Source organism: Zootoca vivipara, chromosome 2, assembly GCF_963506605.1.
Source record: "Zootoca vivipara chromosome 2, rZooViv1.1, whole genome shotgun sequence".
Taxonomy (NCBI): domain Eukaryota; kingdom Metazoa; phylum Chordata; class Lepidosauria; order Squamata; family Lacertidae; genus Zootoca; species Zootoca vivipara.
In genome coordinates this window covers 76,349,442-76,370,738 of record NC_083277.1, presented here as the reverse complement: position 1 = coordinate 76,370,738, position 21,297 = coordinate 76,349,442, and the positions used below count along the sequence as shown (strand labels likewise).

At 45.5% G+C, this 21,297-nt stretch overlaps 1 protein-coding gene across 2 annotated transcripts in view; it reads right to left on the bottom strand.

Annotated features, from left to right (window-relative positions):
• Positions 1 to 6: 6 nt before the first annotated feature.
• The window catches only part of PPARGC1B (PPARG coactivator 1 beta), a 102,300-nt gene continuing 81,009 nt past the window's right edge, over positions 7 to 21,297 (bottom strand). The window contains exons 3-12 of one of the 2 annotated variants that reach the window (XM_035105240.2): positions 17,730 to 17,942; positions 13,663 to 13,779; positions 9,382 to 10,552; positions 8,410 to 8,446; positions 7,847 to 7,911; positions 6,521 to 7,286; positions 5,543 to 5,612; positions 4,810 to 4,931; positions 4,123 to 4,277; positions 7 to 2,647 (exon numbers count right to left, since the gene is read on the bottom strand). In XM_035105240.2, coding sequence (XP_034961131.2) covers positions 2,544 to 2,647; positions 4,123 to 4,277; positions 4,810 to 4,931; positions 5,543 to 5,612; positions 6,521 to 7,286; positions 7,847 to 7,911; positions 8,410 to 8,446; positions 9,382 to 10,552; positions 13,663 to 13,779; positions 17,730 to 17,942 — 2,820 coding nt within the window. In that variant the 3' untranslated portion in view covers positions 7 to 2,543. The remainder of the gene's footprint in view (positions 2,648 to 4,122; positions 4,278 to 4,809; positions 4,932 to 5,542; positions 5,613 to 6,520; positions 7,287 to 7,846; positions 7,912 to 8,409; positions 8,447 to 9,381; positions 10,553 to 13,662; positions 13,780 to 17,729; positions 17,943 to 21,297) is intronic. The other variant, XM_035105241.2, reaches the window with a different exon arrangement.

Genomic DNA, 21,297 nt, shown 5'->3' with positions numbered 1-21,297 from the left:
TTGCGATCCATCAGTAAGTTCTCGAACGGAGGTGGTGCAAGCAACATTGAAGCAGCCAATATCATGAGGATGATGATTATTATTTTTTGGCCAACAACACATGAAATTGTGACATCAGTTACTATATAAAATAAGTACTGTTGTTATTAAAGCTCCACATTAAAAGATGGAGACGATCACATAATTAGTATGGGATAACACATGAGCTAACGCCTTGACCTCAATCCTGGTGTTTCTGATGTGTGTGGTCCTTACTGAGTCAATGGAATTACTCAAGACAGGCAAGCATGAGTTAGACCTAAGCCAGGCACTTGCCAAGGTCTTTGGCAATTTGTTCCTTTTTGATTCAGATTAAATACCTGCTGGCCGAATTAAGGTTGTTGCATTCTGTATACATGGGGTGGCTAAATGCCAGAGATCTTGATCCATTGTGAAAAATAAACCTAATACATGGTGGCTGATGAAGGTATTAGCAAGGTTATTTGGTCCCCACTTGAAAATGCTATCTCTTGATGCATCTGCTGGTTTCTTGGTCTGCCTCTCATGTCCCTGGACATGGCTTCCAAGTATAGCACGAGAACAGCCATACTGCATGAGGCATTAGCACAGTATATTGTGGCGAGTCCAAGCTACGTTTGAGCAAAACAACTGCGGAAGTTAGATAGCAACTCCTTCCCATTACTCGGTCTTCTGAGCTAGAGGCTTCTACACTACCTCTGTCCCAGCATCCTGGGTTCGTATCAAAGAGCCCCTAAACTAGTTGCTTAAATCACTCTAAAGACTTCCTTTGTAATGACTCCTCAAATTTCTGAATCTGAGAGAAGCCAAGGAAGAAATAAAGGAGGGCACAAGATCGCTGCCAAGAGGAAGTCAAATAGGCAGTGACATCCATGAATTTCTTGACAGGGAGCGGGAAAAAGAGAGAGAGGGGAAGTCGCTTCACAAGGCTTCATAGCAATGACTGTATGTTTTATGGCTTATTCCACTCATAAGGAGAGTAGTGTTCAAAATGGAGCAGGGACAATCAGCTGATGAGCCATGTGCTATGTGCCAGCTGTAAGCACTGTGAACTCACTCAGCCCAAGGTGCGAGATATCCTTTGAACTTTTATTTCTGTTGGGTGTTGCCCACCAGGCAGGAGGTTTTGCTTTGGTTTGATGACCAGATGGGTAAAAAAAACTATTCCTGAGGCTACTGGTGATGTCAAGTATGGCCTTACATGAATTGCTCCACGTTCCTCTTCCTCAAACTCCCACATGGACCTCGCGAAACTGCAGCTGCTATCATTATATGGTTGATGTAATGCAAAGAAACCTCTGGGCATCATTGTTCTGGGATTGGCTCTCAAACTTTCTCAGTCTTGCTGCAGACTTGTGCTCCTGCGCTACTGGTCATGATGGCTATACGGAGCTTTCAAGTTTAAAGAGAGAACGCCTCTTGAGTAACCATTGCTGGAGAGCAAACAAAAGGACTACTGCCTTCATACATTGCCGGAGAGCATCAAAAGGAGAGGACTATTACCTTTGGGTCATACCTATTTTAGGAATCTAGTCGCCCATGGCACAAAACAGGATGCTTGACTAGATAGGCATTTGTTCTGATCCAGGGCAGCTTTTCTTTGTTCTGATCCAGGGGAGTTTTTCTTACGTATTATTTCCCTGGCAGATGGGGCTTCACTACTTCGTGACCACTGCCAATCCATCGTGGACAGAGGGAAAACACGCACTCTACCCTTGCACCCATTTCCTCTCTCCCCTTCCTCAAAAATGCACCATCTGAGAACTCCATTCCTTTCCATCCAGAGCCAGCTCTGGACTGAGGAATCACAATGTGCCTTGTGCCATCGACAAATAGGGCAGTGGTGATCCCAGAATTCAGCCCAAACAAAAGGGAGCAAATGGCTTATATAGCAAGTGCACAACCTCAGTCGGTCACCCCTTGGTTCGCCATGGACAGGGCTGAAGCCAATTTCAACTGAGTGGCCAATTGGAGGGCGGCACCCTTTGGGGAGGGCCACATCTGCTGACAGGCAAGTGCCTCATTACAGTGCATAGTTAAAAATCAAGGAAGCGGTACAATAAATCTGAATTACAGTACATCTGAGCCATAAATACATTATAAGTATATATTTCTTTCTTCTATTAAAAATTAGTTTACAATCCTGATTCTATTCACAATTAACAATTTCATCATCACACACTACAGACAAAAAAAAAAGTTATGGTGAACACAGCTGCAAATCCACGGCGGAAGTGGGGTAACGGGGGAGGGGGGCAGAGAAAGGGGCCAGACAAGAAGGGGACAGGAGGCTTTTGCAGGCTCATCCTAACAGCAAAGATACTAATGTGTGGCAGTGGAACATCAACACCATGGGGACTCACAGACAGAAGCAGCTTGTTCAATGTAAACATCGATTTAAAGGGACAGCAGTCTCTCTCTCTCTCTCTCGTTCTTGTTGTATACTTAATCATTTCTTTGAAAACGTAAACATATTGGAAGTGCCTTGACTGAGGTATTGAGGTATTCCTCAAAGGTTAAGGCTGTTACCGATGTAGGCTTTCCTGGGCCTCCTGCAGCAGGCTGTCGAAATCCATGGTCTCATATTTGCTTTTTATCAGAGCTGGGGAGGACTCTTCTGTGCTGGAATCTGGTGCCAGGAGAGAAGAAGTACACATGTTGGTCGAAGGAAAAAGCAAAACCAGTTAAGTACCCCCAAAAAGAGGCAGAGCCGAGCCATACTATGCATTCTCTCTTCCTTGTTTTTTTTTTTAATATTAGCATTCCTCAGATATTTGGTGTGGAGGAATTATGTAATTACTACACAACATGAGAAACTAGGGAGGAAGGAGAATTCCCTTTGGTCCACATTTTTAAGTGGGTTAGTCAAATACACACCTCCTGGACTAATAATGTGGACTGTAGTTCAATTATCCTACAGGTTACAATTCCCGGCTCAGTAAAACACCAAAATGTGTGTTTATTTTAAAAAAATACTTTTTAAAAATACGAGTGAGGAATAGGAGATTAGTTTCCTGATTTATTCCTGCTGATTGTGTTTTGCAATTCATTTTTGTGCTGTTGAAACTTTTGTTTTTGTCATTGTATATTTATTGTGTTCTTTTTTTAAAAAAATAGTATTTTTTTTTAAAAAAGTAAAATGCCATACAAGTTTCAGCTTCATAGCATATATTTAGATAAATAAGAAATACATACACAAAATATATTTCAGTATATAATTGTGCTATTGTATTAAATATAGTCTTTCCTAATCCTAAAATAACACATTGTATAAGGACCTACGATTGCCTGATGAATGCACTCTACCATTCCATTAGTCAATGAATAAGCTTCAGTTCTGTTAAGTTTCTGCCTACATTCTTTCATTCTTATATAGCTTGTAAGCTTAGTTATTACTGCAAATTCAATACATTTTTGCCTCCCATTCCATTAGCTCAGTCAGAGCAGGAGCATAATCTCAGGGTCATGGGCAAAAGATTCCCGCATTGTAGGACTACATGACCCTCACAGTCCCTTCCCTTCTTTTACCAGGATTTGAATGTTTTTCCAATATTTTGAGTAACATTTTACTGTGGCTATAATAACGTGAGACATCAGTTTTCCTAGCTGGTTTTTATGTGTTTGTCAATACAAATAAGGTAGGTTCTAAATATTGCAGCACTTTTTATTTTCCCTATTATATTCTTAATCTGGGATCCGTTTGGGGTTGGTTTATTGGTTTGCCTTTTGATACAACCATAAATACTTTTATTGCATTATATAGCTGCTGTATACTGCTTTGGAGGCCCTTCCAGTAAAATAAAAAAGGCCTATAAACTGGAATATAAACAACTACAACAAAATAGTGACAAGCCAGAGAAAGTGAGCAAGCTGAAGCTCTATCGAATGTTTGTGTGTGGTTGATCCAATCAACTCTGTAATAACTCAAGGTATTCTCCTAATAGCTTAAACAAAACCATCAATGATAATAAATAGAAGTGAACCTGTCAATGAGCATTAAGTACAAATGATAACAAACACAACGGGAGACAGCGCAGCCAAGAAATCGTCACGAGGGATGGAGGAGGAAGTGGACCCCTTTGGAGTGACATGGGGGTGGCTTACCCAAGTCGGTGTATCTGGTCCAGAAGAAGTGCCCAAAGCCACCGTAGCTCAGCTGGAACAAGGGCTCATTTCTTTTCCTTAGCGAGGCACCGTTCTTCAAGGATAAGGCGGCATGTTCTGAACACCGATACGTGATGAAGCCATATTTATCTCCCCTGAGAAACAAAATGGAGAACTTAAGCATAGGCAACAATATATTGCCATTTATTTGTGTTCCTTTTTTAAAAAAAAAACTCCAAAGGACACATAGTTTTCTCCTCAAAGAAGGTAGATGAAGCTGGAAGGTAGTGGTCATCTGTGAGCCTTCGTGGTTAGCCAGGGATTAGAAGCCAGGTGCTCTGCCCACTACACCACACCAGTCTCTCTGCCTACACTGGCCTCATTGAAATGAATGGACATGACTAAGTGAGGTCCATTAGTTTCAACAGATTTACTCTGAGTAAGACTTCACTGAATACCACCCTCTAGTTCTCCTTGCATGCCACACTTTGTAGGTCATTAGAACCAAACAACCCTCGAGTCCAAATAAATTACATAGGCCTCCACATTTCTCTTTATTTAGGAGAAAGGGAGACTCATTATTTTATAAAACAAGCAGTTCCCTAGAACAAAAAGGATTTCAAAGGGCAACAGTCCCATGAAATAACACTAGAGAAAGCATTAGGGGGAAGCATAGCTTTGACCCACCTTTTATTCCTGGTCAAAACGCAACACTCAACAATCTCTCCAAACACCTCAAAGCGCTTCTTCAGTTCAGAGGAGCTCATACTGCTGGCAAGGTTTCTGATGTACACTACCCGACCTTCTCCCTGTTCAGGGATGAGAATAATTGCTTAGGCCTGTCCTGATACAACTCTTTCTTCTTCTTCTTCCGACTGAACTCTTCCTATCCCCCAACCTGCTTTAACAACAAGGCAGCACGATGTTGTCTAACAAATGCACAAATTCTATCTGCTGAAACGGCTCTTTGAGGAATAGCTGCCTGCTAGTGCTTCACGGCTAGCTTGCTTATCGTGCAGCCTTTATCGTTTTATTTTATGTCTCCCTTTCAAAAGCTGCAGCTTTCCCCCATTTCAGCTTCACTACAAAGTTGCCATGGAACCACAATTCCCACTGCTCTTTGTAAGTGCCTGTTGATGAATTCGGCACCAAGTTTCTCCTGGGTCAAGAACTGAATCTGTTGCTGGTTATGTTTACTTTATTTCTTTCTAATTCATCATCTTAAACTGGTGTTGGGCCAAAAGATACTGCAACATGTATACTGTGCCACTCCTACTTGGAGTGGGAGTCCAACCAAAATTGCTTTGTCCCTAAATTCAGACGAATTTTCAAAAGAGGGAGTCAACCGATCTGGTTGCAAGTCACACCATGCCGATTTGATTTATTACAGAAGCCCCCGCATAGCAAACAGGTCACTTACGATGGCTTTTTCTCTCCTCTTCTCCATCTGTCCCACAGTTCCATCTTGACACTGCTTGCCATTTTCATATCTGTTCGGAAAACAAGAAGGCACATGAATTTAGTCCTGAATGGACTCTGGCTGGTCTGAGCACTAGAAATCACATGGAAGTAGAGGCACACTTGTTGCTTGCAGGGACAGGCTCATCCATTTTAAAAAGAAAACAAAGAATGCTACAACAGCAGACTTTCAAAGACAAAGGCCAGCATCCACCATAAAAAGGAGAAAAGGCAAGGCATCAAATACAGGAGGGAAAGGGTGGACAGAAATAAATTTGCAGAGCCTAATATGTTTCAAAATTCTTCTCCGTGCTTAGGTACAACCAATTTGAGTCTTTGGCTTCCAATTCTGTTGCAAAAGGTCTTAAAACTTATTTCTGCCCACCTGGATGCTTTTTCCCTCTTTTCCCCCTTCCATCAAGATTACCGTATTTATTCTGCAAAGGGAAAGGCTTGAGACATTCACACAAGGGGCTGGCAATCTAGTGGAGCAAACTGCTAATGGAAGGGGGAAGGAGATTGCTCCCTTCAGTCTCTTCTGCCACTGCCCAGGCTGTTCCTGAGGGTCCTCCAACTTTTCAAAACAGATTTTCAGGGGATGCAGAGGAGAACTGGCAAAAATTGCTTCTGCTACTTCTGTAAGTGAGGTGTTCTGTGAATGAAACTTTGCTCAAAGGAATCTCTGGACCCACCCAACCCAGTCTTTCAGACTAATCATATTATCTATAAAGCAGCATGGATGTGCATGGCACCTCCTGGAGAAATACAAGCAAAAAGTCAGCACCTCTGCCAGAGGGCCACCTGTAAAGCAATAGGTGCCTCTGTGAGGGAGCTGGTAAAGGCCAGCCAATGCAACCCACTACAATTTTGCTCACAACTGGTCTCCCTGAGCCCTTTCCCCAAAGACCCTGTGAACTCACAATTGTGCAGGGAAACCCACCTGCTTGCTGGAGACCTGGACCTGCAGCACGAAGACTCAGAATCGGACCTGCTTCGGGAGCAATACTGCAAACTGGCCCTGGAAAGAGGGTTCTTGTAGGGGCACATCTTGGATTCCAATGGACTTGAGCAGCACTCTTCCTCCTCTTCCTCTTCCTCCTCCTCTTCCTCCAGCGGGGAACCAATCTCACTGCAGCTGTCCTCAAAAACGGTGTCATATTCAGGTGTCTTGCAGAAGGCCGCCTCCCCGGCATCGAGGGCACTGTCCAAGAGGCCAAAGTGTTTTGTCAAGCTGGCCCTGATCTCCTGGTCCCTCAGCTGCTGGCTTCCCTCCTTCACTGAGGTCCCGTTGACACCCTCCTGACTCTCGTGCTGGTAGTGCACGTCAGGGGCTCTCCGCTTGTGTTTGTTCTCCACGTGGCTCAGGGGCTCCCAGGATTTCAGCACCTTCCTCTGGAGCGAGGCCTCGGGCTTCAAGACCTGGCAATAGTCGTGGTCGCCGAAAGAGCGTGAGAAAGGGCGCTTCAGCACCCCATGTGGCTCAGGGTGGGGCAGGTGGGGGGCGGACCGACTCAGGTGTGCGTACAACTCTGTCCGCACCGGGTGCTTCTTCTGCTGCTTCCCGGAGGCTGCCCTGTCCCCTATCATTGGCTGCGGTTCAGAGCCGGTGATGATGGCAGGCTCCTTGGCTGGCCTCTGGTGAATGTCTGGCTTATACAGGTCCTCCTCTGAAGGCTTGTATGGTGGAGTAGTTGGTGGTGTGAGACCTTAGCTCCCCCAAGGAAGCAAAAGGATAAAGGTCTTTCAGTACAGGAGCATGCAAGTTAAAACAAACAAGAAAGCTGCCTTGACAAGGGGAGTTAGACTTGTTCCCTCATTGTACACCCCCACATCTGTCAATCCTTTAAACCAGAGTTTCCCAAACTTGGGTCTCCAGCTGTTGTTGAACTACAACTCCCATCAACCCTAGCTAGCAGTAGCAGTGGTCCAGGATGATGGGAATTATAGTCCCAAACCAGCTGGAGACCCAAGTTTGGGAAACCCTGCTGCATAATTGATTCTGGGCCAGCTGCACTTCTGTTTATAGCTAGCTTTTTGTCTTGGGGAAATGATAATAGCAGTTCCCAAGGAGTTGGTGAGGACACAGGCACTTATGTTAGATAGCTGCCATTTCAGATGAAGGGGGTCCCTTTCCTTTAAGTCAATGGCTCTATGCAGAATTAACATCCTGAAGTCATTAGCTGACTATGAGATCCTTGGCAGTGGCCCACCTTCTCTTCACATTTTGCAGGATGTGGCAGACTCTTAAAGCGAATTCCACCCTTACCTGCAGTGCCACACAGCTCTACGGTCAGAACTTGCTCGAAATTGCGCTTTCCAAATGTTGGTTCTCTAAAGAGGAGGAGAAAAGTAGAGTGTAGAGGTCATGGAAGAGATAATGTGTATGTTAAAGATGAAGACATCACAATTCACATACTAAGCCAGAAACAAGGAAGCTGTAAAGATAAAGTGACTCTGGCTCAGGATGGCCAAACCTTCAAGGGTCAGTTGCCATGTCAACAGGTTTCTAAATGGCCATGCAACTGGTTAAGGACCAGAGAGCAGGGAATAATTCCAGGTAATTCCATGCAGTGAAAGTTTTGCAAACTAGAAGGAAACTGCTCTCCATGACCACCCTTATAGGCTACTACAGTGTCACAAATGACCAGCATATGCTAGTAAAAAGTGTATATAGGCTAATACCGTTTGTGGACTTATTTGCACACAATTATGTTACATTTTCATGCATGCATTAGGGCAGCAAAGTTCTGAGACAGCCATGTGCCAGGCTCCTGACACCTGAGGCTATCCTCCTCCACTAATAATATGTATTTTTGGTATTTCACTTACGTTGTTGCCAAGGGCAGCGACAGACACCTTGGTGCTTCTGAAAGAAAAACAAACAGGAAAAAGCAGAATGACTCGGTGAGCCACATCCGTGCTTTGAACTGGACTAGGTTGCTCATGAGAAACCAGATTAAGACCAAACAAAGCAAGATTGGATCTTCTGAACCTGACATTTATTTTTTAACACTTAAAGGCAGCAGGGAGAAAATTGGATCAGGGTTGCAGGGCTGGGAGAGCAGGGATTGGTCCTACCTGCCTGTGCAGTTTCCCTGATTTAAATTGCCCTCCCCACAAGCTGCTATTGGGAAAAAGACAGAGGCCTGTAATGCCTGCCTTTAACCCCTGCCCTCAATAATCAATAGCAACTGTTGGGGGGGAGAGGGAAGAGTTAAATTAGAGAATTGACACAGGGGAAAGGACTACCCCCCTCCCCCGGCCCAATACTGAAGCTCTGATCAAATTCAGGACTCTCTACTGTTGTTTTAAGATGTAAAAGGAGAGATACTGAGGGTCTGATTCTGGGTTTCCCACACCACACCTGGTTTGTTCCTTATTCACCTGGGTTGTAAGAAGCTGGAAGCTCAGAGTTCTAGTGTCCTCTGCAGCTCCGACAGTATAAGAGTCCTTCCACAGAGTGTGTGTAACTTCTAATGATACTCCCATCAAACTTTGCCAGTACGGAATTCCTCCTTTGCCACAACCCATGTTCAATGAGCTTTTACAGGATATGTTCCCTGTGTTTGACTCAAAGCACGGGCCTTCGCTTATAGGAAGGGACAGAGCTCAACCGAAGAGCATGTGCCTTGCTTGCAGAAGGAGCCAACCCACAGCATCTCCAAGTAGGCCTGGGAAAGACCTGGAGAGCCACTGCCAGACACTGTGGACAACCCTGAGCTGCATGGACCATTGGTCTGCCTCGGTATAAGGCAGCTTCCTATGTCCCTTCCCAAGTTCCCCATACGTCCAGACTCTTACTTAGGGTACCTGTCTGATGCAAAAGGGCGCAGCACTGGCTCTCGCTTATCTCACATGCTTCGCTCTCCCCGGAGCTCTCTGGTGAGGGGGTCTGCAGCTCCATCGGGAGACTCTGATACCTGTCCTCTGCCTCTCCTGCACCGCTCACTTCGACCTCTGCTGCTGGTGCTTTCCTGTCAAAGTTCTGCAGAGTGGAGGAAGAGCACAGGGACAGTTCTGGGGAGGCCACTTTGTTTTGAGGGGGTGTGGCCAGATCAGGGGGAGAATCGTCAAGGAATGAAAGCCAGAGACTGAGCTCGGGGTTGAGTCTTTTGGAGCGCCGCACAGCATAAATAAAGCTCTCCTGCTTGCGGCCTGCCTTCCCAAAGTCCAGCTGGGGCCGCTTTGCACAGTCCTCCTCCTCCTCCGCAGGGCTGCCGGTCTCTTCCTTCACCTCAGGCTCCGCTTTGGGGCCATGCCTGGGCTCCGTTTTCACCTCTGGTGGCATTCTGCCCACGGACTTGCACACCTCCGTGGAACCTCCAGCAGCTTTGGGTGGTGGAGCTCCCAGAGCCTTGGGAGGCTGCAGCCTGGTCAAGGAGGCGTATGCAGGCTTGGCCAACCGGTATGGCTTGCTCACGTCACATGGGAGGTCCCTGGCAAGCAGCTCCTTCAGGATGGAGAAACTGGCCGGGGGGGCTCTGGGCTGCTTGCAGCCGGACGAGAGGTGCCAAGAGCTGGGCGGGCAACTGTCCTTGCTGCAGAGCAGAGGCCGCTGCAGGGGGCAATCCGGCTTGGCCCTTTTGGAGGGGCTGTGAAAATGCTGGTGTCTTGCATCGGCAAAGTCTGTGGGGGGCAGCTTTCTGGGGGGAAGGCAGTAAGTGTGCATGTAGCGGATGAGCTCCACAGTAGCGTGCAGCTCCTTCTCTCCAGCGCCTTCCTCGGAGGAAGAAGGTGGAGTCGCTGCCATGTTGCCGCAGGGCAGCAACTCTTCACCTGAGTCGCTGTCCTCTCCATGGTGGGCACAATATCTCTGGGGCTCCGTGCTGCCGCTGTGGCACTCGTCCGGCAGCCAGTTGTCCTTTGTGTGTGGGCAGTGGGCAGTGATGGAGGTGAGGTGCTTATGAAGCTCGGTGCAGCTCCGGCTCTGAGCCTGGAGAAAACTCGGCTTTCGGTCTCGGACACCGTCCACCTTCAAGAGCAGAGGGAAAAGGAAGTTAGACTAACCAAGAATGAATTTCTTCCCAGCCACACCATATACAGAGTCCTCATCTCCTCATCACATTCCATGTTTAGTGGTTACAGTAAGCAACTGCAGCAGATTTCTTTAGAAATGTTTACACCCCAGAAGATTTTATGGAAATCATTAATCTACTGTATATGAAGAACTATTCAGACTCTTCTGTGGTTACCTTGGTAATTTATCAGTTACATTTCATTAATGCCTATAGGATCTGTCCGATTTAATTTTATAAAGCAACTACTTGTACCCTTTTTGTAACTTATTTGTTCTCATCTACTTTCAGAGAACTTGCAGAATCTGGCTTTTTCGTGTCAGATTCTAAGGTAGTAAATGAAGGGCCTTGCATCCAAGCCACTAGACTGTATCTGGTATCTGTATTCTTCTTCTCCTTCTCCTTCTCCTTCTTCAGCCAGTTTTTGGGTAGCAACCACCAATACTACTTTCCAGTAAAGGTTGCTGCTTAATGCAAGCCTCACTCTGCCCTGTGTTTCAATTCCTGTTAAGCTGACTGAGCAAATTCTGTGAGGGGAGCATTCCTTACCACCACAGTCAAGGAGGCCCTTGCCCTGCCTGAATCAGAGAAGAAAATGGATGATGAAAACTTATCTACCTATGCATGGATCTCTGCTATCTCTCAGCACAAAGCCTATGGCATATGTACACAAGCTAAGTAATGGGAGGACGTGCCCGTTCTTTAAGAACCATATATAAGAATAATCTGTGCACAACTTGAAGAGAAACAGTAAAAGCTGGGTGGAAATTTAAATTGATTCCATCCTTATCCTCCTATGTTTGTGTATGTGTAAATATAACAGAAGAATAGGAGCGATATAACCTTGTTCCTTAGTGAATGCCCTGGGTAGGAGAAATCAAATGAAGATTTGGGGAAGCTGCTGGAAGGTAATGCAGGGTTTAAAGAACTGGGCAGGAGAGATGAGAAAGGAGAGGATGTATGTACACTTTCAACAGCTCCTTTCAAGAACTGCACAGAGCAAGAGAGATCAAAGGGATTCTTCACACCCCTTGCATCAAATTTCTTTCTAGCTGCTGTATGTGGCAAATGGTATTGATTTGCCTCCCCTTTCTTCCAGTTGGCATGGAAGGGTCACTCTCTCTCCCCCCCCCCCTTTGCCCTGCCTTTCCCATGCAATCTAAACCCACTTGCCTAATGCACTGCACAATTTCCATCACCCAAGTGGAAAATCTTTAATGGCATCTTGTGTGGATTTCAGGGGATTAGTTTAAATGACTGGACTGGTTCTGCAACTTTACGTGTAGCTCTTTGCCCAGCTAAAGTCAATTCAATCAGCAGCTGGGAAGCTCCATTCTAATTTGGGGTCAAGGATGAGAGTGAGGGAGAAGAGGGGAAAGATCATCGTGACAAAATTTGAAGACGAAGGGAATCTGGGGGAAATGAAGAGGCTCTTTGTACACCACACTCCAAAGGGCACACAGATGAAAGCCTTCTTGTTTTGAGAAGACTCACTCTGATATCACTACCAGTGTCCTGTTTTTCTTCTCTCATCTCTCCTTTAACCCCGGTATGACCAGCTTCTGTATTCAAGGCTCTTTATTCCTGCTATGCAACCCAAATTCCTCAAGGGTAGACAAACTTTACAGTACAGGTACAGTGGATTCTACGTGTCAGGACTGGTCTTACAGTTTATGGAGTGTGTCTGCCTGGACACCATGGCTAGGGCACTACTAGGGAGGCCCAATGCGAGAGAACAAGGCTCCTACAACATGACAAGCTACACTGGCTGAGATTCCCTCTCCAACACCACCATTAAAGGCCACAGGAGCCCAGACTTCTTTTGCACCTGGCTGCCCTAGCTGCTTTATTCAAATCCCCACAGAGAGATATAAATAACGGAAAGTAAAATAGAAATAAAAATCCCTTGCCTCTTGATAAATCTAGAAAGAAAAATAAAATCTCTATGAGTGAGACTAGGGCAAGCTTTTTAAAACCACCCCTTGATTAACATTTGGTATGTTCACAAGGGACTGCATAAAAATGGATGGTGGCCTGTCAAGGGATGACCTTTGGCTAAATAATAAAGATTTGAAGATCCAAGGTGCCACCTCAATTTTAAAAGTCAACAGTGACAGTAAAAACCAGATTTCAGTCAACATGACCAAGATGCATTGTTTTTACTTAAAAGTAGTAAGCAAAAGTCTTGCTTAGCTAGGCCAGGGCCCCATCATGCATCCTAAGCAGGGCTACTCCAATGGCTCACTTGGATGCTCCAGGTAGTGCAAGATGCAACTGAGTCACCTGTTGGCCCTCTGGTGCACTGCCCCAACAGCTGCCATTGGTTCAAACTGCTCTGATGACACACATAGGGCACGGCCATCTCAGCCCAAGTTCCACATGCATTCAATGTGAAATTAATACCGCCCTCACTTTGGGCAGCAAGTCATGGGCTTTCAAGCCCCAACTTCTGAATGCATCTCAATTAAGTGATTGATGGAGGCTCTGCTGTGCTTGAAGCACTGTGGCCAAGCATGCACAAGAGGGGCTTTTTGACTGTGGCACCTTGGCTGCACAAAAGGCCTGCTTGTCTACCTCACTGCTCGCCTCCTGGCACACAACTAACCCCTGGCTTATTCAGGAAAGGTTGTGAGCTGATTAAGGCTGCAGTCCTATATACACTCATCTGGAAGTAAATCCCACTTTCTGAGTAGACATCACCATGATTATACTGATAAGAGTGGCTATGGGAACTATTTTTGCCTGCTACAACCTTTTTTGTTGGTGAAAACGTTGTCACTGCTTTCTGGTTTTATTGGTGAAGTTAAGCCATTACTGCAAGCAACCTCAAGTGTTTTAAGGAGAGGCAAGACACAAGTCATTTAACAAATAAATAAATAAAAATTTACAAAACACTTCTAACAACACGGATGGGAGTGTCCCAGTGCTTACTAGGCCCTCCTGACTATACTTCTTCTGTTTAAAATGGGAGGTCAGCTGTAATGAAAAATGTGGATTTGATCTTGGATAAATATAGTGCGGTGTGCTATCTTAGGGCAAAGGTTAGGGTTGCTAAGGCAAACAATACCTTTGTACAGGGTCGCTGGGGTCTGGATTTGGGAGTTCCTTGACGCCATGTGCTCCCCTCTCTCTGAACCTCATGGCTTGGAGGCACATTGGACGGAGAAAGGAGCAACTTCTTCAGCTGGAAAGGGAAGCGGTGAAAGAAAGAGTCGGAATTCCTACATAAATGAACAGCCACGTCTACTTAAATTATCCCAGGTCAACCCTCCAATTCACAGACTAAGCAGTAGTAGTAGAGATCCAGCCTGAAAGCTACAGTGCCAAGACAGCGACTTTGATTTACATGAGCCAGAGATACAGGGCTGTCCTCTCCGCTCCCCCCCCCCCCCCACGAGTTTTGGCAGCCACAGATGTTCGAAGAGTCACATGAATCAGGGTCGTGGGGAGGCTCCAACACACGATGAGACTGAAAGCCTACAGGGGCTTGGCAAAGACCATTTCTGAATTTATTGCCTCCTGAGTTGGGTCTGGCTTGCAGTTCCAACTAGCATTGGATACTTACCAAGACCCAGTTCCATGGAGGCTCACTGCCTAGTTATTAAAGCTCATCAAGGTGATGGCAAAAATTCATTCATTCAATAGCAGCGAAAAAGCCTGCATGCATGATCGTCACACATGAGGATCTGCCTGCAGGTTTTGTGCCATTTTCCTACATGGAGGTGCTGTTCATGTATAGCATATGAAGAATTCCTGAAAGAGCTGCACAAAAAACAAATCATTTTTTGCAAAAAACCAAACATCTTTCTGGGGAGCTCTTTGGCTGCAGGTATCAAAAGTTACTGCGAAGGGGAGGGTCAATGGCTTATCAACAATACTCATCGCATGTTATACAAAACATTTCACAAGCCTTCTCTGGGTACTCCTCCTTGACGTCTCGGGATTATCTTCCAGGGAAACCAAGGTGTGTGCCACTTACTACCAGCAGTGGTTGGCAGGGTGGCACAGGCAATGCCTAATGTCACTGCTGCTTACAGGGAGGGAGGGAGGGAGGGAGGGGCACAGAGAGCTGAGTCTGGTGTGGGTGCAGTGGCGGGAGCCAATCTCATGCTCCAGCCACCATGCCTACACCATGCTGAGCTCTCCCTGCCCTGCCCCGCCCCTCTCCATTTTAGCTCAGTGTCAGGAAGTCAGTTGTGCGGTGCTGCTCTGCCAACTGCTGCTACCTCTGTCGCCTCCTCTAAGGAGGACCAGACCTGTCTTGGCACTGAATAATCAAATCAAGTCTGATTGTGCAAAATGAACATTCTGTTGCCATAATTAAACAGTGGGACACCATGTGTGGAGTAAGTGTCCCTTGATGGCAGAAACCCCCTAGGTACAGAGGAAGACAGTGTGTGTGTGTGTGTGTGAAAATTATCCTACCAAACCTTAAAAATTGGTAGGTCCGGGATTCTGCAAGCATGCTGCCTTCATGGTGCTTTAAGAATATTGGCAGCAGAGATTCAGGCACCTCCACCCCAGGCTCCTTTAAGTGAAAAGTTGGAGGGGGAGGGAGATAGCTCTTTGCAGATTGAAGAATCATGGGTGGTGGTGTTGAATTGGCTTCTGGATAGTGAGGTTAATTCCCACCCTTTAAACCCTAACTTGTGATATATATATATTTTACAGGCATCAAATTTGTGTCAAGGAAGCAAGTACATCTATGCCTGAAAATCAATCAGTGGGATGTAACATTCCAACATGGCCTTCGATTGATTGATTGATTGATTCATCAGCTCACCAGGTCTTTTGAAGATGCATGTTCTGTCCAAATGCCAAATATTTACAAGGTTCTTTTTTAAAAAAAATAATTATAAATATGAAATTTGGGGCGGGTGCTATTTTAATCCCATCAAGGAAGTTGTGGGCAAAACAGCAGACTGAAAAATTATCTTGGGGTATCTGGTATCATGACCCAAATGTTCCTGATTACATGGTTAGAATATTTCAGGGTTTTGTTTTTTTAAAAAAAGGGGGGGGCAAGGTTTCACATTCCACACTCTCACACTGAAGGCAACATGGGATCCGTTAACATTAAAGCCAGATTTGACTCTTGTGGGAACGTGGCAGTCGGGGGAAATCTTCAAAGGCAGTCTGGAAACTCCAAAAAGCTCTTTAATAATTAAGCGTACGATGGAGATTCAATCAGCCAGTTCCCACGGTCAAATGCCTGCTTTATCCATCACAATATTAAGTGAAAATTTCTGTTGTCTGTGTGATACAATATATATATCTAATATATATAAATGAAAAGTTTATTTCCTTCTCCCCTGCAACGTATACATCCTATATATACACATATGGATTTGTGTGATATATATATATATCTATAAATATATAAATATTATACACCCACACACATGCACACTTTTGTGTGAAGCGAAAATGCCATACATTTCACCACTAGATGCCGCCAGAACACTTTTAGAAATCATAACATTCATTAATGACTGATAAGGGAGGGGGGAGGGGGAACAGAGAATGATAAGCAGGAGCCTGTGGGAACATACAGAGTCCTCTAAAACCAACACTCTTGTATGATGATTTAGAGCATGGCCAAGTAACAGAAGGGTGGAGGGTCGAAGGCTCTGTAGCCTCCAGCTCTGAGCATGTGCTTAGTGAAAACTGGTTCTGAAAATGTGACGTTCTCCGTGAAGACGCCATCCACAATGCCCTCTTCCCCTTCCACCACTCCTTGCAAGTTTGCTAAGAAGGCATCTCTGACCGAAGCCACAGAGAACTCAGAATAGCTAGGACTTCAAGCTTTGCCAAGCCCCCAAGTTCCAGGAGTCACAGAAAGGGCGTTGTGCATTCTTCACTTCTGTATACGCTCAAGGAAGCAGAGAGCAGGGCAGGGGCTGGAATATGGTTCTGGGCACAGAATCTGGCTTTCCAGAGAACCTCAGTCTTCAGTGTAGAGCAGGCACCCCCAAACTGCGGCCCTCCAGATGTTTTGGCCTACAACTCCCATGATCCCTAGCTAACAGGACCAGTGGTCAGGGATGATGGGAATTGCAGTCCAAAACATCTGGAGGGCCGAAGTTTGGGGATGCCTGGTGTAGAGGCAAGCTTCAGGTCCTTGAAAGCGTGTGGGCAACACCAGATGAAATCTCAAAAGTGTGGGAAGTAACTAAACTTCTGGTTTTTGGCTGGGGGGTGGTGGTGGTAGTCCTAGTTCCTAAGATTAGCCAAAGCAGAAGAAAAGTATGCCAAACGATAGGAAAAATACGCAGTCTGCTTGATTTGCAAAATGCATAGTGGTCACAGACTCCAGATTTTCAGTTACTTATTTGGAAAACCCGGGCTAAGCTTTCAATTTGCTATACATGCAGAGATTTCTTTTCAACAAAATTTATTCAGGATACCATGGTGCACAATACTGTTTCTTGTTCTAATTTATTCTATTTGCTCATTTTCTTGTGTTCGTCCATTATGGAACACAGGGCGACCCAGCCATGGAGTGTTGCCTTTGTGTCGCCCCCAGCCCCCAGACACTGACCAGACCCAGACCTGCCTTCAGCAAGGTGGTGCAGATACATTCAGCCCTGACCATAAGGGGATACAGCAGATCAGCGACACTAGCCAACCTCATAGCAGGGAGGGAGCTTTTCTCACGCCTCTGATCATGCAAGGGATCGGCACTTGGAGACTTGGTGGCACAGAGAGTGGAGGGTGGGAGTGGGCGAGGAGGAACAGGGAGGGGGGGAGAATGTTGGGAAATGAGATATATCCAAAAAAGAGAGAGAAAGAAACAGCAGACAATGAGGCACCACTGGACTGGGGCTTGTTTAAAGATGATTGCAGCTCTGGAATGCATCTGATGCCATTCACACGCCTGATCCGCACTCGATTCCCCCTCCCCGCAACGGTCACACTCTTTCCCCCATGAGGATGGCAATGGAGCAAACCGGAGTGAGAGCAATGATGCAGCACATGTATACGTATACAATAACAGGTATATGCTTTTTGTATTGTTATAATTGTAAGCCTATAATGAAAAAATTCAGACCTTTGCTTCCTATCATACCCATGCAGCCGGCTTATCAGAGGCGCATCCAAATCCACCTTAAACAGTAGGAAGTGGGTTCTTACTAGAGACAGCTCATCAACCTCTGGGGCCAGAGGAGGCCCCCTCAGGATAGGGGCAGCAGGTTTGGGAGAGGGGGTGAGTGACGTGCAGCCGCTGTTGGGCATGTCCCCCTCGTCCATAGGTCTGAAGGCGGCCAGGCCCATGTCGTCTCCCTGGATGTCATCCAGTGTCTCGGTGAGAGCCGCCAGCAGCGCTTCATTCTCGCTGTCAATAATCTGGTGGGAGGAGTCAGAAGAATGAGAGAGAGGGGGAGAGAGAGAGAGAGGGTGTTACCCAATCAAAATGCCACCTACAACTCAAATGACATCACATTAAAGGGATGTGCGCAGCACAGGAAACACCATGCAGATGAAACCACTGAGGCTGTTTATAAGCTATTCGGCCCTGTTTATAAACTATTCGGTTTACGAACTCTGCAAAATCGGAAGTAGTGTCCCGGTTTGCAAACTTTACCTCGGTCTAAGAATGGAATCCGAACGGTGGAAGGGCACCGGCAGCGGGAAGCCTCATTAGGGAAAGCGTGCCTTGGTTTAAGAACGGTTTCCATTTAAGAATAGACTTCCAGAACAGATTAAGTTCATAAACTGAGGTACCACTGTATTGCAAAAACAATCTATGAACCCTAAGATATATAGGGTTGTATCCAACGCTAGTCCTACTCAGAGCAGACCATGGACATGACTGACTTTCACCCACCAATTTCAATTGGTCTACTCTGAGCATCCTTTGATTGGATAGAACCCACATGGAGTTTATTAGGATCCAAAATGTAATAACCCACTTCCATTTGTACATCATCGTATAGCATCCATATGTAATCCCTCTGCTATGGTCCTTCCTTCCTTCCTTCCTTCCTTCCTTCCTTCCTTCCTTCCTTCCTTCCTTCCTTCCTTCCTTCCTTCCTTCCTTCCTTCCTTCCTTCTTACCACCCCCGTTGTGATTTTAAAAGTGGTCATCTGTAGCTCTAAAGCATAGGTGCCTGTGCTGCTCTCACCCCCCCCCAAAAGCATTAGGTACATTAAAAGGGGTGGGGGAGGCAAGTTTTGCCAAATGCAGAGTGTAGCCAGATTTCACACTAACATGGGGAGCGTAGATCTCTTGCCATGGCTGACTTTGGATGCACTGCCCATGCATGCTACCTTCAGAGACTTTGCCAAGCCTCTGGACCAGGCCTTCCTTACTCTTCCACACTTTCTGCATGACTTTGGGCCCAAAGGAAGCTATGGACTTTGAAGAGGTGGTCTTGGCACCCATAGATGTGCACCAGCACCTTGAAGCCTCTATCAGGCCTTGCAAGCTCTAGAAAAATGAGGCTAAGCCCCTAAATGGTAGGGGGAAGAGCACAGATCCCCTCTCCCAATAAATTCCCTCACTACTTCTATTCCCCCCCCCCCAATAAAAAACAAAACAACAACCTGTGGTTGTTAATGTTTTGAACACCATATTATTTGACTGGTGCATTGTTTTACTGATTGTTTTGGAAACTACTTTGAATTGTGGAAAATGGCCTATAAATATTGAAAATAAAATAAAATACAATACAAAAAATAAATCATAAATGTGTGTGTCTGTTTCCTAGCAAGCTAGTAATTGCTTGAGGACAGCGTGAAAGCAGGCAAGGAAAGTTCTGAGAAGCCTTTAGCAGTGTTACCCATCCATAGATATAATTTCCACCATTAAAGGTTTTATTTTTTAACAGCATTCACATAGGTTTGTTGAGATATGATTTGATTTGGAGGTAAGCTTTATTTCTGTAAGAGCTGGAGATCTTATCTCTACCTATATTTCTGCTTTCGAAAAGGGTTTATGTTGGAAGGATTTTGCTGTCTGACTTATGGCTGATGCACATTGTTCTTAAAAGAAAAAATAAACTACAAATCCCTATCTTAAAATAACAGATGTCAGTGAGGATTCCCTGATTTTCCTGCAGACATTTCCCATCTTTGTGCCCTACTTTGCTTCCCAATTCTGCGGAGGTTTCCTTGGAAGCAAGTCCCACTGAGTTCAGTAAGACTTACTCTCAGGAAGGTATGCCTAGGATTGCAGCCTTAGAAATGTTTCAACCGATACAAATGGTACACTAAAGGAAGGCTGTAAGTTTAATGAGAGAATTAATCAGCTAGCACACTTGCATGGGCTAAGCCCCATTGAACTCAATGGGATTCAGTTCTAAGTAAATATGCGTAGGATCATACTGTACAGCTTTGATCTCAGATTAAAATTTGCCCCTCCATTAGCTGCTGGGTCTGAGGCTGAAGGGTACAAACTCCATGCAGACTGCACATGCATAGCTATTCCCCTCTTCTCCGTACTAAATTTGATAGGGAAAAACCCAACAACTTACATCCAGCTTTTACTTCCAGTTTACTGTATATCCATATCTATCAGATATTTTGCACTCAATGACAAAGCTATCTTTTAGCAATAAAAAACCACAGGCAACTGAAGCACTCAGTTGGAATCAGTGGACACGATCCAACCACAGGCAGGTATTGCAAAATCCTGATGTCAATGGAAGAATTATATGCACATGCTCAAAACTCTGCCCTTTCAATCAGTGGGGCTTTAAAATTGCTTAACTTCAGCTGGGTTGTCCCCACTGTCTTACTGGGTTTTACTGGTTATGTTTACAATCAGCCTGAAGCACACAGGTTTATCACAGAAGCAGCTTCCCACGTGATTTGCCTTCCTGGTGACAATCATGCTGTAAAGGTTGTAGTAGAAACTGGCCTTACTTTGGCTCTGGCCTCATACCAATGAATGATGGAATTGGTGAATTTGAGTGCCCAATGAAGAAAAACTCAATAGAGGGTGGAGCATGAGCTGACAGATCCTATGGGGAAAACTCTCATACATCCTGCATCTGTGAGAAGCTTGGGGTCACAGTCAACTAACTTGTTGTGCTAGTGGAAGCCAGTGCAGGGATTACCCCTAGTGCAATGGGACTTCCCCTCTTTCTTCCCCCTGTGCCCTCCCCAAATTTGCTCCACAGGGTCAGGGAAACAGCCAGAACAGAATGTAGGAAGAAGGAGAGGGGAGGCTGCTCTGTCGGACAAGCAGATATGCTTCCGCTGATGAAAGGATTCCCTTAGCAATATGATGAGTACAACCCTTGGTGCGATTACAATCTTAGAACTGGAAGTTAGCAGATGATAATGGAACCTAACCCTCTGTTTTAAAACGTGTTTCTCCATGCACTTTGCCACACCCCACCACATCTTGCAGATTAATCCTTGAGGTCTAGAATTGACTCTATGCTGCAATGAGGGAGAACCAGCAAAGTGCCTGTACAGTTTAAGGCACGGTTTAGCCAATCACCTCTGATGACTCAAGCAGAGGTGCTGCAGTGGCCCTAAAACTATTGGACATCACTGGTAACCACTAGGAAAACCACTAGGAAAACTGGCTGAGGGTGCCTAATCATTTCAGTATGCTACCCATTTGGAACATGACAGTAGGCCTACACAGGGCCATGTAATCTTGCACCCCACTTTTTATGTACTCAAATTAAGCAGTTCCCTAAACTGCACAGTTGCAGATATCTGAGTATGATGAACACTGGAATCATTC